The following is a 19861-nucleotide window of genomic DNA, read 5'->3' on the forward strand; positions in this document are numbered from 1 at the left end:
AATTTTTCCAGACACACTTGAATTTTTAAACAGTACAGTTCGATTCTATTTCATTTTTAATTAGATTTCTGTCTTTGATGCTATAATGTGAAAATACATCCTAACAACCCGTCCGAAGAAAACGTACACTTGACCCACGATTTAAGTAACTGAAAAAATGTTGAAGGAATGTATTTGTGAAATGTTAAAGCAGACGATTACTTGCGCGTATTCTACACCAGGCTAAATCGTACTGACATTTTTTTTTAACAAAAACTGTCGCACTTCACTGAAAGGACAAACCAAGCAGCTGCAAAAAAATGGTTATGCTGCTGCAAAATTTATAAGGAAAGTGCTTCTCTGCAAAAAAAATAAAAGCAGTCACTGCAATGAAAAACTGCGAAGAAAAAAAGAACTGTGCTTCCATCACCAGGTGGCAGTGTATTAGTAACAAGCAGGGTACGGGTTGCAACGCGGACACCGTAAGTTCACAGACAGAAAACATTGCTGCTGAGGAGGGTTATAGCTGCCTCTGGCAGCAGAGTGCAACTCCATGGACTGAAAGACAGCGACCAGGCAGCCCAAAGAGGCTGCTCGTCCGTTAGTGCTTCCAGAGAAAAGGAGAGAGGGACACAAGAGGAGGCAGGAGAGAACACGGAGAACCCTAGCCACTCTACATACAATGATCCGTTGGTAAAGTGCAATCCGGTAGAGCCGATAGTTCTTAGGGTCATCAGCATATAATTCCTGTGAGATAAAATTCATGCTTTAAAAAATTCTCAGACTTCTGCAGGTTATAACGTGAGGTTTACATCGCCTTTTGTAGCACAACTGTGTTTCTTACTAGAAGAAAAAGGTATCCATCTCACAGAATGGATAATGACATGATGTGTTCTTAAAGCATGTTCACCTAAATTGTGGCTCATTCAGATGTGCATTTTGTGAGATACTGCCTAAGAAATCTGAATTTGTAATATTATAGGATGACTATGATATAATATGGGCCAGCTGTATTAATTACTACTTACATTGTAGGAAATGTGTCAATATGCATTCAAAACTGCCTTCCAAGAGCATGGAACTTGATTTGAATTTGAATTTTTAGATTTCTCTATGTATTTTGCTTTTATCTTCAAACCTTTGTTTTCTAAGATTTATATTCTGTCTTTTGACGATCTCTTTCATTCAACCCTCAGTCTTTATTAATATCACATAAAATATGGTTTAGAAAATATTGGTCATCTACTGCACTCACTAGTTTGGGGTGTTTGTGCTCTAAGAGCTCCTCTCCAAAGTACATATCAGGAGTATTTTAAAAGTGCAAGATTCCCTCTCCCTTGCATCTGCAGAACTCCTTAGTTATTCAATAAAACCACAAAGCATCAAAACGTGTATTTCATCTATGTCTTGTACAGAAACATTATGAGTTACAAAATGGAATCCAATTAATTTGTAAATCTTTTAAAAAAGGCATGCTACATAATATAAATCAAGGGTCACTTATACCTCACAGAATTAGATTTCAAAATCAAGAAACCACAGTGGCATTGAATTTTGGTTGAGTATGTTCATACAACTGTTTCTCAGCTTGTGGTTTTAGATATTACTGCCAGGCAATGGCACCAAGAATTCATTCATCACCGAGAATATCTCTCAAAGCCCCAGCACCAGCATTACAGCTAAAGAGTGGAATGGCATTTGATACATGCATAAAAAAACTAGATTGTGAACAAATTTAAGTACAACTTTCATGATGATGTGTTTCAGAAAGGCCAGACAAACTTTTGTCAAAGCACTGACTGCTGATTACAAGTAACTGATAGCTCAGTAAGGCAATCTTTTTTTATTAGTGAGCATTTTTCTTTTGTTTAGACTCCACAGGCACCAGATGAATGTCTAGTAGATTGTTTTGACTGCTATTATTATTATTAAGTTCAAGTAGGTAGCTGCGTCCACATGCGTAGGCTGCAGAGGAACACGTAAAGGTTTATTCCATGCTGAAAAGAGAAGAAAAGAAACACAACCTTTCGGCTGTAGAGCCTTCTTCGGGCGTCTTCTTTCCTTGCCGTATTCAACGAAGGCTCCACAGCCGAAAAGTTGTGTTTCTTTTCTTCTCTTTTCAGCACGGAATAAACCTTTACGTGTTCCTTTTGCAGCCTACGCATGCTGACACAGCTACCTACTTGAATTTATTAACAATATTAATAATATTCATCATCAAGTGCTCAATAAGGAAATAGTTGTGGCGGTAAGCATGGCCTTAGCATCAAAATTATTTTACTTTAAGAAAGTGGGTGGGTGATTGAAAACCGCACAAAGAGAAAGCTGAACTGAAACCCCAGGGAGATGCGGAGGCTGTCCCGCTGCGCCTGCGTGGGCAGGGCGGCGCCTACCAGGTTCTCGTTGGTGAGGCGGGTGATCTCGTGCTGCAGGCTGGCCTCGATCCGGGCCTCCGGGGGCAGCTGCAGGTTCTGGGCCAGGAGCTGCTGCTGCCGGTTGTTCTCCTCCTTGACGCCCTGCAGCTCCCCGCGCAGCACCTCCACCTCGTTCTCATGGGCCTTCCTCTGCGTCTGCAGCTGCGACTCCAGCAGCCTGGGCGGGGGGAGGGGAGAAGAGACGAGAGTCGCTCAGCGGCGAGCCCCCAGAGCCGGCGCGAGCTCTGCCGTCTAACACTACTGCGTGCTGCGCAGCTGCCGTCGCGCTCGGAAACAGCGCCGGAAAAGAAGGAGGAAAGAGCAAAATGCGCTCTTTAAACTCTGCCTGTGTGCTTTTGTCCTCCTAGGGAACCTGACATCCTAATATCTATGCTGAGGGTGCAGAGATTACTAAATTCTGAAATAGCCACTGAAATGTAGTCCTAAAACAAGGGCTTGGCCAGTACCCCAAAATGAAGACTCAAATGTCCAAATATGGACTAAGTGTAAAATGAGCTTAGTGATGTCCACCATTTGATTCTAAAAAATCTATTATTCTTCTGTTAACAGAAGGCAGCCCTTCTTGTGTGATCCTGCAATGCACCCTAAGGAAAAGCCATTATATAGTGAGGAATTAATTAAAGATTTATGTTTTCTGTTCTTCCTAAAGTCCAATGATGCCCACAGAATGGAACCTTAGCATCATGACAAAAGCACAGCTGGGAGTTTAAAGATGTAAGGCTTGCACTGTTACTATTAAGTACCAATTCACTTGAAGGTTAATTGAAATGCTTACCTTTCAAACATGGTAATTTAAACTCACCATAGACTTGTAGAAACCTGACATTTATAAATTAATTCATTTTAATAGAATGGTCAAATAAAGAGGGGAACGGTGAATACATAGTATCTTGGATCGGGAGCCTTTGTGTGCACCAGTTACTGAATTTAATTGCAGGAGCTGCAGTGTGGGGATTCTCTCCTTTTATTTTGTAGACTGTGGTACTAAGAATAGACAGAACCTCTTACGTCAAGTGGCTATTGAGTTCAGTCCTACAAAGCAGCGGCAGAAACAAGCAAGCAGCGAACACTACATTCTTCTTTAGCTGCGTGCATGTTTGATTTTTGCCTGATCAAGGTTTTCAGCAAAAGTGCTAAAAATGGGAAAACAAAAATACATCTAGTGGTACACATGGTGCTGGGAATGCTGAGAGTCTGTTCTGACTGAAGCAGAAGCTCAGTGGGTGTAATATGGCCAGATGGACACACAGCAGACAGCAGGGAAAGGCCCTGCACTTTACAAACAAGGTTAACCTGTTGGTTTCCTTTAACCCTTCATAAACCAGCCAAAGCTCTCCGTCCTCATTCAGCGCATGGTAGTCCTGAGTGGGGGATCTGACAAGCAAACAGAAAAGGAAACAGAACAAAAAAAAGGCAAAATAAAAAGGGACAAATGAAGGTGATGAGTGCAAGCATGTTGAGATCGACAAGGGTGGAGGATGGCAGCTGAGAGAGAGCTCAGACAGAGACATCTCCTCTGCGCTGTGTCTACATTTTAAACTATACAGCAAGCCTTTTGGACATAGAGTGAACTTTTACAATTATTTATGGTCATGACCAATCGTATGCATTTTAGTGCTTAGAATTGAACTCATTGTACATAGAGCAGTAAAATAGATAGAAATAAAAAAAATCTGAATAATAACACCTAATAAGAATAATTAAAAAGAACCAAAAAATAATATAAACTGCATATCTGCTGGGACTCTTGTATTTAATCATTTGATATACACTGTACAATTATTTTATTTAAAAAAAATAACTTGCCACTTTTGTCAGTAAAGTCTCAACTCATGCTGACATGCACTTAGTAAAAATGCCGTCATAAAAAGGTCCTTTAACCCTTCAAATGTCACTCACAATAGCAGAGCACATGTGGACAAAGAAACTAACCAATTTTACATCCGATGTAAACTACTCAAAGGCAGAAGTGTTTCAGCCTTTTGAGCACACAGATAAAGGGTTAGAGAAAGTTCAGAGATGACTGAATAATATATATTAGTTTGGAGATCAAGAGTTTCACAAGTGCCTGTCCAGTTGAATCAGGTGCCTAACAAGCCATCGTAGAGCATGCATGACTTTTCTTTACATATTTTCTTACTCCTAAGTACATTGTGCATAGTTTAAAAGGTGCTTGTCTCTAACTGAGGGCCTACTGACATCACCACAATGCACTGCTAATTAATATTGCATAAAACAAGCATTCAAAATGAATGATTATTCTTTGAGAGACGATCTCATGTTCAACAAAGCAGCATAAATGGGTGTAATTTTGACTCCATTTACTTTGGATGTTTATTACTTCATCTCACTATGTGCCTCCTGAGGGTTTGCTTTGAGTCCATTAATGTCGTCACACAAGGAAGGAAACTGAGTCCCCAAAATATATGTCACTGCAGTCACAATCAGTGATCAGCAGAAAGAGCTTCAGGAACTGGATCGATTCTGACTTTTGTATCATGACCTTGTGAAATAAAAAGATTTTTGTGCCAATAAAACAGGCTGAGAAACTGTCAAGAGACACATAAATACATTAGCTGTGGAAGGGCGAAAAACCTATTTTTAAACTGAAGAATATCCAGAGGAAGCCCCTGGAAAACAAAATGGACAATGATGATGGTAAGAAAACTGGGGGAAGCCATTCTCTAGATTGCAGTGCACTCCAGCGCCCATTTCATTCATTTAAGCAGTTCATGCTTGTTCAAGATTAAATCAGCTAAATTACACTATTGCCTTATGTTATCTCAGCTTGGTCATCCATAAAAAGCCTTTGGAAAACAAAGTAAAAATGTTTTTAATTTGTTTATGCATGCACGAACACTTGTTCTCTCCTTTGAGGGCATTCTCTTTCTTCAGTTACAGTACCTGAGCCTAGCCATGAGATCATTCACTTCAAGGGGTTTACGCAAAAACTTTGGTGATCTGCACAAGACAGACAACATAGAAAGGCACAAGATGTTTATCGGATTTCAAGCACATCACTGCTCTGGAATTAATGAAGGCCTCGTTCCGTCTGGAAGTGTGTTGGTACACCAGCAAGCACATTTAGACAAGTACAAGCAAAACGAATGAGTGGATGGGCATCCTTAATAATGTCTACATATTAAGGCAGATGGCAAAAGAAGATGCTAAAAGCATTGTGAGGACCTGACTTAGAAAATTCTAAACCTTTTGCAACAATGATCTACTGTGAACTATATAAATATAAAAAGCAAGATGAGAATTATTACAAAAAATACACTACATACAGTTTAAGAATACAATACAATGTCACTTGATGACCTTTCAGAAAATCACAGACTCTCTCATTTTAAAATAATATCCATCATGAAAAATTGTACTTTTTGCATTTTTTAGTTCATTTGTTTGAATTTGATTCTGAATCAATGTCCAGATGTCCCACGTCCAAAAACTCCTGTTAATTCAAGTATGGATTAAATATTGTTTTCTGTAAATGAATAATGCTGTTGCAATATATTTAATATTGGTGCAATATTTCATTGTTTGATTTCTGAACAGTCCACAACTGTCAGTGTTCTCTATCAGTGACCAAAACACTGTTATTATTCACACATCAGAGAGACTTTCCTCTAAGAGAGAATAGGAGCACTGCATCACTGACTCTGACTTATTAATATATATGTTAATACCATGTGCTGAGCACAGCAGTTCCTTTTGACAGGCAATCTGTTATAAAAAGATGGAAAAACACAAACAACATTTATGTGCACCTTTGGTGCCCTTGTTTGTTGGCAAAATGTTTCTTTTTCTTACAATGCTCCAACAATCTATATGGTTATACAGGAACGTCTTTGCACAAATAAAAAAAAACAGACATATTTGTTGTTTGGAGTATAAAACTAATTCTAGAATATAAAACTGCAACAGCAAAAAAGATACCTAACAGAAAGAGAAATCCAGTGTTATAGTACTAGAGTAAATCTGAGCATGTATGAATTTGTTTTTCTGAAAGTTAGGGAAAACAGCATAATCTCATGGCACAATGTGAAGGGCACTAGCAGGTCAAAGCTGTGCAGTATTTTTGGCTGTGCAGAGCTCCAGGGGAACACCATAAAACAACTTGCTGGCAAGGTTGCCAAGAGGCTTTGAAAAGCTATGGACACTGAGAAAGAGGAGACAACCCAGGAGGAAGACCCGTCCAAAGCCATTAAACCATTAAAAGCTTTACAAGTTGATACCACAAAAACAACTCTGTATTACTCACAAGCTGGCCTAGCAGTGTCCTGAGCTGGAAACTATAGTCAATCTCAGACTGCTCTGACTCGGACCTACACAGACTGTAGCTTGGCAGGAAATAAAAACCACCAGATGTCCAGTACGTTGCTGTTCAGTTCAGGCATACAGTATGTCTTGTACACCTGGGCCCTTCATGGACATTAACAGAACCAATTTCTCAAGTCCAGGCTCACAGATCAGCACCATTTCCTGTAGCAAAACTGACAGGACTGTGCTGTAACCTTAGGTAACTAGGGCAATTATTCTTGCTATGGACTACTCTGTAGCCTAAGCGATCCTCAAAGGAAGACTTAATTATGGAGCTAGTCCCTGGTAAAAAAAATTAGTGGAGAAACAGCACTATAGAAACAGAAAATACGCTTTCATGGAACCAGACATAAATAAGAAACATGCACAACACTCGCTGATGTGTAGTGCATAAACCACATTTAAGTTCCATGAAAAGTCCAGCACACAGCTGTGCAGCTGGGAGAATGTACCTGTTGGTTTCCTTCAGTCCTATGTACGCTTGAGTAATTTCACCCGCATCCTTCATCTTCTGCACATCCTCAATGTAAGACATGGCCTCTGTCATGGTTTCCTGGGGAGGGAGCAGAACAGGAGGTGAAATATGAGCTATTAGAATTTCAGTACTACTGAACAGCGTACCCTGCTGTGCTATGCAGGTGCTGTTCTTATTGCTTTTACCCCTTTAAACAGTGAAACAGTACAGTGCTCATATTCACCAAAAAAGAATGCAAAGACAAATGAAAATGAAATGCGTTGCTCAGCTTTAGTTAATTCTATTTCTATTTTTATTTTTCACCCACAATCTGATTTTTAAACGGCTAATTTTATGTGATCACAGACCTGGTTACACCATCTATAAGCGGGTTATTGTCACGAGACATAACAGAGCCAATTATAGATGTGAACAAGGTGAATGAAAAGCCATTATAGTAGCACCAGCATGCCTCTTTAGCTTCATATACAAGGAGGATCATCCCTGTCTGTCAGTTTCTCATCAGGATTCAGCCAGCTTAGCTGTCAATGTCTTTGATATTGTTGCTTAATTGGTCGGCTGATCAGTAAAATAATATTTTGAATGTGAAAACTGTTGATGAACGATATGAATAATTACTCTCAGGACGAGACATCTAGTATAAAAAACTCACACTTGGGCTGTAAGTAAACAATGAGTCATGCGTGCCCAGCAGAGACAAGGAGCCATTACTGAGCACAAAGAGCCAGGTGGAAAAACAAAAACAGAATAAAGCAGCATATGCAACAAAAAATGAAGCTAAGATGTAAAAAGAATGTTTAACTGTATTTACTTTGGGGTTTCAACTTTATTACTTCAGTATAAAGAAGATTTTCTCCTAGCGTCTGCTGTGCCAACAACTGATATAATAAAGCAGTGTTACTTGTGGAAATTGAACCTGATTTCATCATCTAACCAGGAAAGAGGCAATTTACTCTGCCTCCCATTGGGGGAGACAAAGCTTCTAATTTCCTGTTTCAGTCAACGCGGTGACACAAGGGCTCATGCAGAGGTACCAAACAAACACACATCAAACCAGAGACTAGAGCAACAGCAGGAAGCAAGCCAATTACCTTGTGCTCCTGGAAGCAAAGCATTGTAGGAAAGAAAGTGGACAAAAAAAGTAATGTCAGCAGGTGATAAAACAGCCTTAGTTCATATAGTTAGGTTTATAGGTTTCTTAGAAGTAATTTCTTTATCTTTCTTTGCTCCCTGACATAGCCCAAGCTTGTTTACTTGCCAACGGAAGTTAGATTCAGATGGGAGGCAATGTTTTTCCTTGTTCCCACGCATCTTCCTAATCTATATGGAGCTGACGCCTTCATCTCAAAAAAGTTTTTCAGACAAGAATAACCAAAATTCAAATACCAAAGCACATTCTTTCTTACTATTACAACAAAATCCTATTGTGTTACAGATATTGTTGTGACTGCCGTACTGTTGTAATCTGTCTCATGTAATTTGCTTTCTGATTTAGTCTACCTTGTGCTGCATGGCCTCCTTCTGGCTGACCAGCTGGGAGCGCAGGATCAGCACCTCCTCCTTCCGGACCTCCAGCTCCTCATTAGAGGAGTTGAGCTGGTCCAGGAGGACTTTGTAAACCGGGGAGCCTGGGACCGCACTGCCAGGCCCGGTCTTCTCAGACATAGATTTCCGCATCTCGTTCAAGTCATGCTTCAGCTTCTTGTTCTCAGACTCCAGCTCTTGGCGCTACAGAAAGGATTCAGAACGAACACAGATCACCATCATTTTCAGGAGAAGCGCTGCTCTTTTGGCTATTCTTGCTATAGATCTTTTGAGGTCTCCAGTAGCGACCACAATGCCCAATTACAGCAAGCATAACCCTCTTTGTTCAGTCCATTTAAAAAAGGCATGCAAGAGGTGAAAAGGACTGTGAAGGCACACGTCAGCCATGTCTGCCTCAGCATTGCTGAAGCAGCTCTACTCATCTTTACCTTGAGAGACTCATACTCCAGCTCTGCTCCCCGAGCCCGTTTGTAGTCCTCCTCCTCCTGCCGTGGAAGAAAAGGACGAATAAACTCACAGACACGTTGAAAACAGCACAGAGTTACCAACACAATTTAAATCCAGCACTGCTGCTCACCACCAGATGACAGCATTGAAGCAGAAGTTGAGCTCTATCTTGCTAGGGTTCTTGTAAAGGCTTTGTACCCTGTCAGAAATGTGTACATCTACATTGTCTATAGCATTGTCTTGTCAGTTTTTTGTCTGTATTTGCACCATAGACCTGGAGAACAATATCTCGCTCCTCTGTATAATTATATATGGCTGGACTGACAAATAAACTTAAACTTCAGCTCTTACCCTGGTCCTAGCCCGCTGAGCCTGCTCCTCCTTTCTGTCCAGCTCTCCCTGCAGGGACTGCTTCTCTTGCTCCAGCTCAGTCACCCTCTTCTGCAGCTTGAGGAAGAGAGACATGTCCCAGGGAGCCTTGGTGACATCCTGATGAAAACCAGCAGAGACAGAAGTTTCAGCATTTGGCCACAATGGAGAATAGGGGTGTGGGGTGTAACACAACAACAGATAGAGAGAGATAAAGTGAATAGTTTATTAAATAGTCCTCATAACAAATCACTATTAAGACCAGAACCTTTTATTGGTTCTTAAGGCTCTTAACATTTAAGACCAGAATGTTTATTGGCTTATGTTTATTCCAGAACAACAGTCTGGAAACAGATAAAGGAGCTCAGAGGAAGTTAAAATTCCATTTTAAATGTGCTGAATTCTGAATTCACCCTTCAACAAGGAGCTTAAAAAAGAAGAAAAAAACATTAGATTAAATGGTAGCTACAGACACATCAATCAATAACACTAAATAAATGGTGCACATGCTTACCTCTCCTCCACGAGAGATCTCCTCCGACTCTGCAAATTCGGAATTATAGGTGTATTCAGACTCATTGCTGCTGTGGGTAGAGTCTGTCCTTTTGTGGCCCGGCTTGGGAACATTCTATAAAACAGAAAACCCAAATCACTCTTTCAGCTCACGTCACAGTTAGACTAGGGGTCAGGAGCGGGGCTATAAGCTTTAAGTACTGGCGTTGTGTGCAGAAGCTCCGGGACCTTTAGGAAGTGGTGTGCATGCACTGGACTCACCACTGCAAGGTTCATCTCCTCCTTGAGATCGTCGTAACGCTCTTCCAGCCGCAGGTGCTCGCTCAGCAGGTTCTGGTACCGGGACCGCTCCTCATTCAGATCACTCTCCAGTTGTTTGGTCTCCTCCATCAGCGCCTTCTCCATTTTCTCTGTGAGCGACAGGAAGTACAGTAGGGGGTAAATACCAACAGCTCATCATCCTCAAGCCCCCAGCCATGTTCCAGGCTGGATTCACTTTTGATTTCTTTAAAAAAAAAACAATGAAAGGTATCAGCATTTAGTGGTACTGTATTAATTTCACAGGTCCTAAGAATTTAATGAAGATGATCTTATTAAGGTAAAGTAGCTGTATTCATTACTTTTAAACTATGAGGACTTTAGCCTTCACTTGACTTGCTAATGCCTTTTGTGTCAGCTTTGAAATCACTGTAAAATATTTTAAAAATCCAGCATATATATTAATAAGATGCCAGGTGGATGATAATGCAAGAAACTTCATATTGTACATATTTATGTGTACAAAAAGGAAAAAGCCACCTTCAGGTATGAAACCAGCAACAGAAAGCTATTTCAATTCCTGCAGCTCAAGGAAGCTCCTTCGCCTCTTATTCATTCTAGTGCATTATAAAGAATGGTGGCTTGTCTGATGGGAAATTATGGCTGGCTGCCATGACCAACTGTTCACAGAAAAACAGATTTTAGAGTCTAAATGTCGGTGAAATCTCAAAGTGTTTTGTCTGGAATCAGCTGATATCGAAAACAGAATAGTATGCTTCATCACAGGCACCTTTCATCTGCTGGGCCTGCTCCTGGATCAGGCGATTCAGGTCATCCTTCTCGCTCTTCAGGAGGGTGTTCCTCTCCTTCAGATCTGACACCATCTATGAAAAGGAAACAAAGGAAAAAAGGAAGACATTTGAAAAAGAGCACTGGTATTAATGCCTGTAAATGAGGTTTCCAATAGCCAAGAACAATGCATTTCAGTGTAATAACAAAATAAACTTAATTTTTATTATTGGTATTTGATCCATATTCCTTGGACCTGCATCAATTCATATGAATTTTTGCATTTCAAAATTTAACACACAAAATAGTCTTTGTAGCTGAGATTTGTTTATAAACAACAGGATAAATAAAAACAACTTCCATGTAAGTCTGATGCCTACATCCCAACCATTTCATGGCACCACAGTAAACCTCTGTAAGAGAAGCAAGAGATTTTTTGGTAACTTTCCCAGCTGCTAAGGTGCCTTTTTTTAGGGAACAGGTTTATTCCAGGCGTAAAGGGCAAGAAAAGGGGCGCGTTTCAGCTGTGAAGCCTTCTTCAGGTGACAACCTGATGACACAGCCAAAGCATTTTGCATGAAATAAACCTTTACCTGTTCGTCTGCAGCCTACACAAGCTACCATCATTGAAAGCAGCTACCATCATCGAAAGCAGCTACCTAATCGAACATCTTTTCTCGGTGCCATCATATGTGCTGATACAGAAGAATGCAGAAAAATATACATTTTCAAACAGGAAGTTATGCCCGTTGTGGATTAATGATTAACGACAGTTTTGGTTTGTACTTTATAAATTTAAAGTGAAATGGCTCTCCCTTTGTTATTGTTCCAAAGAAATATGCATCAGCCAACATGCCAGGCAATCTGGGCCTTCTGGCAAAGCATTAATGAGCTGCTAGCAGAGCCAACATTCTGGGTTCAAATCCTGACCCTGACTACCTTCCCCTCCGTTTCATTACAACAGCACAATCCGAACTCCCACCGACTCCCACTCCCACCTGCTCCATCTCATCTCTGTACTTTTCAGCCCACTCCTCGATGGTCTTTTTCTCCTTCCTAGTTTCCTCAAGCTCCTTGGTCAGCCTGGCGAGCTCCTCCAGCAGAGTGGTGATCCGGTTGGCGTTGTTTCTCGCCTCTTCCTCTGTCACACGGAGACGAGCCACTTCGTTCCTCAACTTTTCGCTCTCTGAAGCATAGGAACTCTCCAAGCTTGAGAGTCGCTCGTGCATGTTCTTGTTCTCCTTGTGCTGAAAAAGTCACAAGACAACAGGCTTTACCAAGAGCACAGCAATAAAAGTCTTTTAATTAGGCTGTACTGACAAATCAGGCCTTTTGAGTTTTGTGTAATGGCACCTCTTTCTGAGTCCTGGCACTTTTTGTAATAGTTCATAGAACTAAATTCCCTGATATTGCTGCCATTTACAATTTTAATCATGTGAGATTCAAAATACATCTGATTTTAATCGCAATTCTGACATTTTAATAATGTCTGGCAGCTTGCTCTTTTCAGGACACTACAATTCCCAGAATCCAACATATTTTGACATTGCAAGAAGCAGACTATGATTTTGTTCAAATAATGTTGAATGTTTTACATGTCAAATTAATATTATGTACTACTAGTAATATGTGTATGCGTTTTATTCATTTATGTTACTGGCTTGAGTAACATTTGAAAAAGTTTAAAGTTTGTTTCCAATGCAATTATTTAAAACAATGAAGTGTGGAAAATGACTATCTTTAAAGACCGTCACTAAAGATTGGGCTTCTCAGTTGTGTTTTTACCAGTTTGTTAAACTGGCCTGTTTCTATCAAATATTTTACCAACTTTAAGGCTTTTTATTAGTTTTATTTCCACTTCATGTACCGAGAAACAGCAGAATGTAAAGTTTCCTTTACAACAAATTTGTAGAAATTGCCTTATTTTTTCTATGTAAAACAACTGAACCGTATTTATCCCTATTTATCATTTTCTTGGGCATGAAACACAATAGGTAGATGTCCCACATACTTAGCAGATGAATGACAGAAGATGTGCATGAGTGTTCAGATATAATTCACTGGATACAGAAGCGGGACTAAAGATGACATGAAGAAGCAAAAATAGCAATAAGTTAAACAGCTGCTAGTTTCACTTTCTAGCCATTCACCTTTCCCCGCAGGGAGGATATTTATAACTCTGCGAAAGAAAAAAGAAACATCATGGAAAACTAGTAATGTTATGGCAACCATTTACTAAGAACTAAAAGGTACAGTTAAACTGAAACAAAACAGAGAACTAAACCGGTATTCAAAATGTATTTTAACTTTGTCAATACTGACTTCAAACATAAAAAAATAAACAAATAACAAAGCAATTTGAACACAAAAAATGAATGTTGCTAGTGTAATCTGATGTTAAAGAAGGTGTAAAACAACAGACTGTATTGATAGTGATGATGTTCTAGGCCCTGTTTCCATGGCAACATACCTGTTCGTCTATCCTGCGCTGCAACTGCATGATTTTGTTCTCCATACCAATGTTGAGCTTCTTGTAGTGTTCCACTGAGCGGGCCTCGATTTTCAATTTTTTCAGTTCGCGCTTTGCCTTCATGCGGCGCACACAGCACTGCAGGTAAACAATAGCCTCCAGAGACCTCTTGAACCACTGCCGGGCAAGCCAGCCTCTCACCATCTTCTGGATGATAATCGCCTTGTGCTCCCGTAACATCTGGCAGGGAAAGAAACAGTAGAATATAATAAAATAATTTTCAAGAATACTCGGTCAGTGTTCAACGACTGCAACAGACCTTTTTCCTCCTCTTCATTCTACAGACAGAGCTTGGAAATTTGCTTATAACTCATAGTGCCAGAGAGACGAACCATGACTAGGGACAGCTGTCATTGTCAGTCAGGGGCTGTACTAACTCAGGACAGTTTGCTGGCTCAACTGTATGATGGCAACTCAGATTACAGGCTCCCTGTACCTTATACACATACAGTATACACACAAAGTCAGCTGAATTCTCCATCACTGTGAGGACCCCACATGATTCTTTAATAGAAACTCATGTCTTTTGGGCCCACTACACTGGCACACTTGCCTTAATATAGAACATATCAGTACTGTTATGATTCTGCACGGCTGGCTATTGGGCTGGCCGAGGAGCAGCTGTCTACATTAGCTCTTATTTTCACACTCTCCTGTCTGGGCTTGCAGCATCAGTATTTTTCTACACAAATACAAATGAAGGTTCTCAAAGGTCTTGCTATTTGCTATATTTTGTTTTTTAACCACATTGGAAGTTAGTACTTAGGATAAACAGTCGACAATGTGTGGTGAGAAAAGCTTTGTTCCAATTGTTGTGTCATACAAATGACTAAGTTCAGGTGTCTGTGAAGCGGAAGTCTCTTTATTACATATGCAGATGGAAGTCTGGATTGGAACCACCAGACTTAAAAATAAGTAGCTGAAGATGGTCCTTTATACCTTAAAACAACACTAGTTACTATGACACATTCTAAACAAATGATAAGACAGCAACACATGCCAATTAATTATATCTAAGTTGCAGACTAGACAACAGTTAGTTCTTTTCACGTTCTGGGCATACAGCCAACTTACCAAATACATGCCCTTTATCTTACTGACCAAGGACAGTCAGCATCTTTATATATTTGGGCGCAAAGCTAACTTCAAAACACTGGACTGCATAGTTTGCAAAAATACAAAAACAAGAAATGATATTATTATCTCACTTCCCAGGTGTCTCTCTAATCTCTTCACTATGAACTGTAAAACTAGTTAGTGTCAAGAGTCCAGATCTTTCGTTCATCTTACCGCCTGGTACTTCTGCCTGGCCATGTACGCACGCAGGATACACTGGATGATGAGGGCAGAAGCCTGCAAGCGCTTGTACCTCTTCCTCTCCACATACATCCTCTGGAACTTCTGGATAATGATGGCAGCTCTGGTCCGGCGCAGGAACTTGGCAAGACTGAGAAGCAGAAAGGAAGAGATCAGGATTGAGTTTGAAAGGTACAAAAGACACAGATGTCTTCTTCAGCACCATGTCTTTCTGGATCAAACAAAACCAATAAGCCATCAGCACCTGGAAAGCATTCTACAAAAGTGGACCAGTCCAAATTTTAATGCTTTATTATTTTCATTCTGTGCTGTTGAATCTTTGATTTCCATTGCTCACCCAGTTTTAATACTACAGGGATTCTCATTTGTCATACATAAAGCTCTAATAAACCAGTTATTAACCAGCATTGCGACACTCCTTCTCCCTATAAGAGCTGACAAGAGTTGTAACATGTGATATTAGATGTTACAGAGTTTTCTCTTGGTGTCTGACTGTCTCTGGACAGAGGTGAGGGAAGCTTGTGGAAACACATGCAGCCCTCTGAGCCTGGTCCCCCTGGCTCCTTACCATCGCGCCTGGTATCCCCGGATGTGTGTCTGAATGGTGATGGCTGCGCTCCTCATGCGGAGGTACTTCTTGCGCATCAGCCAGCACCGGATGGTCTTCTGGATTCGGATGCAAGCCGCCCGCAGCTTGTCCGCACGCAGCTTCTCCAGGTAGGCCACTTGTCCGGCGCGGAAGAAAATCTTCGTCTTACCAAACTGGTACTTGTCCTGATCCTGCGTTTTTCAGAACAGCAGTTAAGACATGCTCCTGGTTGTCCAGACACCCATACTAAAGTAGCTGAATCTAGCTCGTGCTTTCTTTCAGGCACTCTTTCGATTAGCGATAGCTTCGCACCTTGATGAGCTTTTCCAGCACATTCTTGCAAGTCAGCTTCTTGTCGCTCAGCACATCTTTCTGCTTCATGAGGACCCGGTACCGGCTAAAGAACTCCTGATAGGTCCATCTGTCACCAGGGCAGCAAAAGGCAGTCAGAAAGAGATCAACAGGGAAAAGCACTCACAGTGATGGAGTGAAACAAGCCCTTGCCTTCTCACAGACGCTTGAGTTATAATACCATATTTCCAGAGTTTCAGTTTGGAAGTAGTATATACTGTAAGTACTATGTAAGTACTAAACTATATAAAAGAAAGGTAACATCAGGCTTTTCATTAGATTTCATTAGATGAACACATATTGAGGACTACTGCAGGCTTCCTCAGAGCTGTCTTTTACAGTCATAGCTCAAGTAGTATATACTGTAAGTACTATGTAAGTACTAAACTATATAAAAGAAAGGTAACATCAGGCTTTTCATTAGATTTCATTAGATGAACACATATTGAGGATTACTGCAGGCTTCCTCAGAGCTGTCTTTTACAGTCATAGCTCAATCATCACTGTTCCCAGCAGCACTGGCTATTTTATTCAAGTCAGCTGGACTGGTTAGTCAGATTCGACTCAAGTGCATTAACTATTATTCATTGAGCTCCAGATAGTATAATGTCTACAGATCCTTACTCAGAAGCCATCTGAGAGGATAAACAGCAGTTAAACAGCCAATTTAAACAAGCAAAGCATGTTTACAACTTGTAAAAATGTCATTTCAAATCCACGGCTGAGTTTCCAGATCACCACTGAGCCAGCAGGCCAAGGTGTCCTCCTGCTGCAGGCCAGGGATCCCTGGTAGCATCAGGAGGATTACAGAACCACAGCGGACCTGGAAGGGAAGCCGGCAGCCGAGATTCTGATGGTCTCCAGAACACCACAGGCCCGGAGCTGCTGCACCGCTCTCCTGGGGTCGAACCTGGAGCAGAAGACAGAGAACAACGTCACCCTCCTCCAGATCACAGCTATGGGATGGTGGCTAACATTGTGACACAGAACAACAAACCAAGGAAACTGCATAGAAAGAAATTTTAATCTCATATCTCTTTAATTAAAAAAAACAACAGCTCACCAAAGATTCACCTGAAATTATTACAATTAATGTGCTGCCAAGTTATGCTTTGTTTTGACTGATTTAAGTGAAATCATTCTAATGGGTTGTGTGCTCAGGAACGAGATGTTCATCAGGCCTGTTTTGGTCCATCAGCAAGTAGTTTTATTTTATCATGTCAGCGCAATGCAAGCAGTGTCCGGAAGAGCTTACGTGAAAGGGTACTTGTGGTCATTGGGCTTGATGCAGCGCACGTAGTGTGGAGTAGTAGCATTCAGAGTGTCCATCAACAGCTGCAGCGAGTTACGGAACTGCAAAGACAAAGAGCTGAGGTTGGTTCTGGATCACAGGCCATTCTACGTCATCACACACCCAATGTGCATCTCCTGATTGCAAGTCAGGTCTCCCCAGCTCTCACCTGCAGCCCCACAGTTTTCTTGTGCTCTTTGCTGGACTGACTGTGTCGCGTTTTATCTGGCTTGATGCTCAGCCTGGTGCGGCCACCAGGGGGAGCCCCAGTGGGGCTCGTGACTTTTTCCTCCTCTTGAAAAAGCTCCACCAGCAGCTCAAACTAGTGCGGAGATCAGACATGAAAAAAAAAGACAATTTGAGAATTACTGCTCTGATGTGTGAATTCCAATGATTCCAGATGTTGGGGATTTCTCATGAATGTGCTAGTTTTATAGCATGCCCCTAAACCATCTGTTTCTAAGGGTTTCACATTTTTCTAGGATATCTTTCTTCAGTATGGATACTAGGCCTAATTTCCAGTCTGTTACCCCTCACTCACATTACCCACTGCCTGGCAGTGCTGAGAAGACTGTAATTTGAAAATCTCAGATTTCACACTTGGCCTGACCTATTCAATGACATAACATTCAACAATGATTGATAACCCATATCAGATATCATTATTAAAATTATTTGCATTTAACAAACACTGGGTGGTGACAGTAGATCCACTGCAGGATATTTCAGTTCTGGATGTTACATGTTCATTATTGTAAAATTCTATCAAGTCTCCATTGCAGTGCTGCCGTTTCTTTGTTAAGGTTATCGCAAAGACAATTACACAAAAGCAATAAACATAAGCATTCACACCAGTATAGTGTATCCATTTGAAATGTTTTTTGCTTTCCTGGGTTTTTTTTTAACAGCACAGATTAAAGTACTTGATAATCTCTCATGAACGCATTATCCTACCATGTGGTGTTTAGTATTATGTAAAAAGATACACTGAAACTTTAATCCAGGATGGAATTTATTTGTAAAGGGACATCATAATTCTTGGAAAATATTCAATAAATAACCTGTTGTTAAATAATATGTATTTTCTCAATTTGTCAAGATAATAAAATATAGAACATATGCCCTTTATGATTTTTGTTATACTTACTATGTCTTTAATTATTTGATAAATGAAACAGTGTACAACTAGGTCTCAGACTACCATATGAAGAAAAAGTGACACTTTTTAGTTAACTAAAATGTCTTGAAACAAACTGCTCTCCATACATAAATGGTTTAATTACTGGTAGGCCTACTATCTTCTGTTTTTTCTCTGTCTAATTATTGAATTAACTACATAATTTATATAATGTATAGATTATGGAACAGACTCTGGGGTATTTTATACGTATCTTACTGTATAATATTATATAGGTATGCATCTTTAATGAAATGTAAATTTTAATAATTGCACATAAAAGACATTAAGAAAAATTATGTATATGTCTAATTAAGATAATTGGGTAAATTGTTAAATTGATTACTCAGGTGGGAACAGAAACCAGAAGACAGCACCCCCTCTAGGAATTGTATTTGAGACCCCTGCTCTATAATTTAAAGAAAGAAGCATCCCTTTCAGACAGAAACTCTAAGAGCTATGCATACATCTCATGGTGGGGAGTTAATCTTTGATTTCTGAAAAGAAAGGAATTTATTTGAGTGAAAAGCAAAAACAATTTCATCACCTGTAAAAGGGACAAGGAAATGAATCCAGCACAAGTTACTGCATTTTCAATGTCAGTATACATATTGTTATTTGTTCCCAGTATGTTAGGCCGATGTGTAAAAAGTGCACATTCAGCCATCACAGGGAAGACACTGTCATCTTGCTTCTGGCTCTCAGAATATTCCACCGGTTGTGGCAGATTAAGAGGAAAACACATTTTTTATTCTGTATACGTTTACTTCAGACACATGCTTTCGCTCTACAAGGCCTTAAAGCAAAATGACAGCCACAACATGCTGCTCAGGTGCATTATAACACAAAACAGTCTCCAGATTGACTCCTCCCTCCCCCACCCACCCATTCCTGCTACTGGAGAAGCTGCTGTTGCCATGCGCCTTCAAACACTGCAACGACTCCAGTGGAAGAACATTAATAGAACGGCAATGGTGCAGGCAAAGAAAATACTGAAGGCTTTCCAGTGAGGGGGTTAGAAAAACAAAAAGGTGAGCAGACTGTATGAAGACAACAGTTTTACCTTCTGCAGAACAACAGTTTTCAAGGTGGAAGACAAACACACAGGAGGTGGAGAAAAAAAACAAAATTTAAAAAAAACACCCACAGAGATCCCACACCATTATATATAACGCTTTTGCATATATAATGACAAGAAATGAATGTCAATCTCTTTTTTTGCATGAGGTCACACAACAAAAATAAACATGTTAGGCCTATATTAATTTTAAGAAACCTAGCTACCAAACATCAACTGCATATGAAAAAATAATTAAAGTTCTGACTACCATGATGTCAACCAGCTATGAGGAGATGATTTCAAGCAAAAAGACATCCCGGGCTGCTCTCAACTGGTGTCTCAGCTCTCTGGGTTCAATTTAGGCGAATGGTCCAACTTTAAACTAATCTCAAATTGCTTGCCACAATCTTTCA

The 19861-nt window shown here is 40.3% G+C and overlaps 1 protein-coding gene across 7 annotated transcripts in view; it reads right to left on the minus strand.

The window, feature by feature from the left end:
- Window positions 1-19861, minus strand: part of myo5aa (myosin VAa) — a 69335-nt gene that overhangs the window by 9804 nt on the left and 39670 nt on the right. For 2 of the 7 annotated variants that reach the window (XM_069190515.1, XM_069190514.1), the window contains exons 15-33: window positions 17381-17533; window positions 17176-17273; window positions 16744-16830; window positions 15882-15990; window positions 15549-15760; window positions 14954-15110; window positions 13604-13843; window positions 12132-12380; window positions 11135-11228; window positions 10348-10496; window positions 10088-10201; window positions 9556-9693; window positions 9186-9242; window positions 8713-8940; window positions 7190-7290; window positions 5319-5375; window positions 3708-3788; window positions 2373-2571; window positions 661-726 (exon numbers count right to left, since the gene is read on the minus strand). In XM_069190515.1, the coding sequence (XP_069046616.1) occupies window positions 661-726; window positions 2373-2571; window positions 3708-3788; window positions 5319-5375; window positions 7190-7290; window positions 8713-8940; window positions 9186-9242; window positions 9556-9693; window positions 10088-10201; window positions 10348-10496; window positions 11135-11228; window positions 12132-12380; window positions 13604-13843; window positions 14954-15110; window positions 15549-15760; window positions 15882-15990; window positions 16744-16830; window positions 17176-17273; window positions 17381-17533 (2589 nt within the window). The remainder of the gene's footprint in view (window positions 1-660; window positions 727-2372; window positions 2572-3707; window positions 3789-5318; window positions 5376-7189; window positions 7291-8712; window positions 8941-9185; window positions 9243-9555; window positions 9694-10087; window positions 10202-10347; window positions 10497-11134; window positions 11229-12131; window positions 12381-13603; window positions 13844-14953; window positions 15111-15548; window positions 15761-15881; window positions 15991-16743; window positions 16831-17175; window positions 17274-17380; window positions 17534-19861) is intronic. The other 5 variants (XM_069190516.1, XM_069190517.1, XM_015342973.2 and 2 more) reach the window with 5 other exon arrangements.

The sequence above is a fragment of the Lepisosteus oculatus genome, chromosome 5 (genome assembly GCF_040954835.1).
Source record: "Lepisosteus oculatus isolate fLepOcu1 chromosome 5, fLepOcu1.hap2, whole genome shotgun sequence".
In the NCBI taxonomy this organism is placed as follows: domain Eukaryota; kingdom Metazoa; phylum Chordata; class Actinopteri; order Semionotiformes; family Lepisosteidae; genus Lepisosteus; species Lepisosteus oculatus.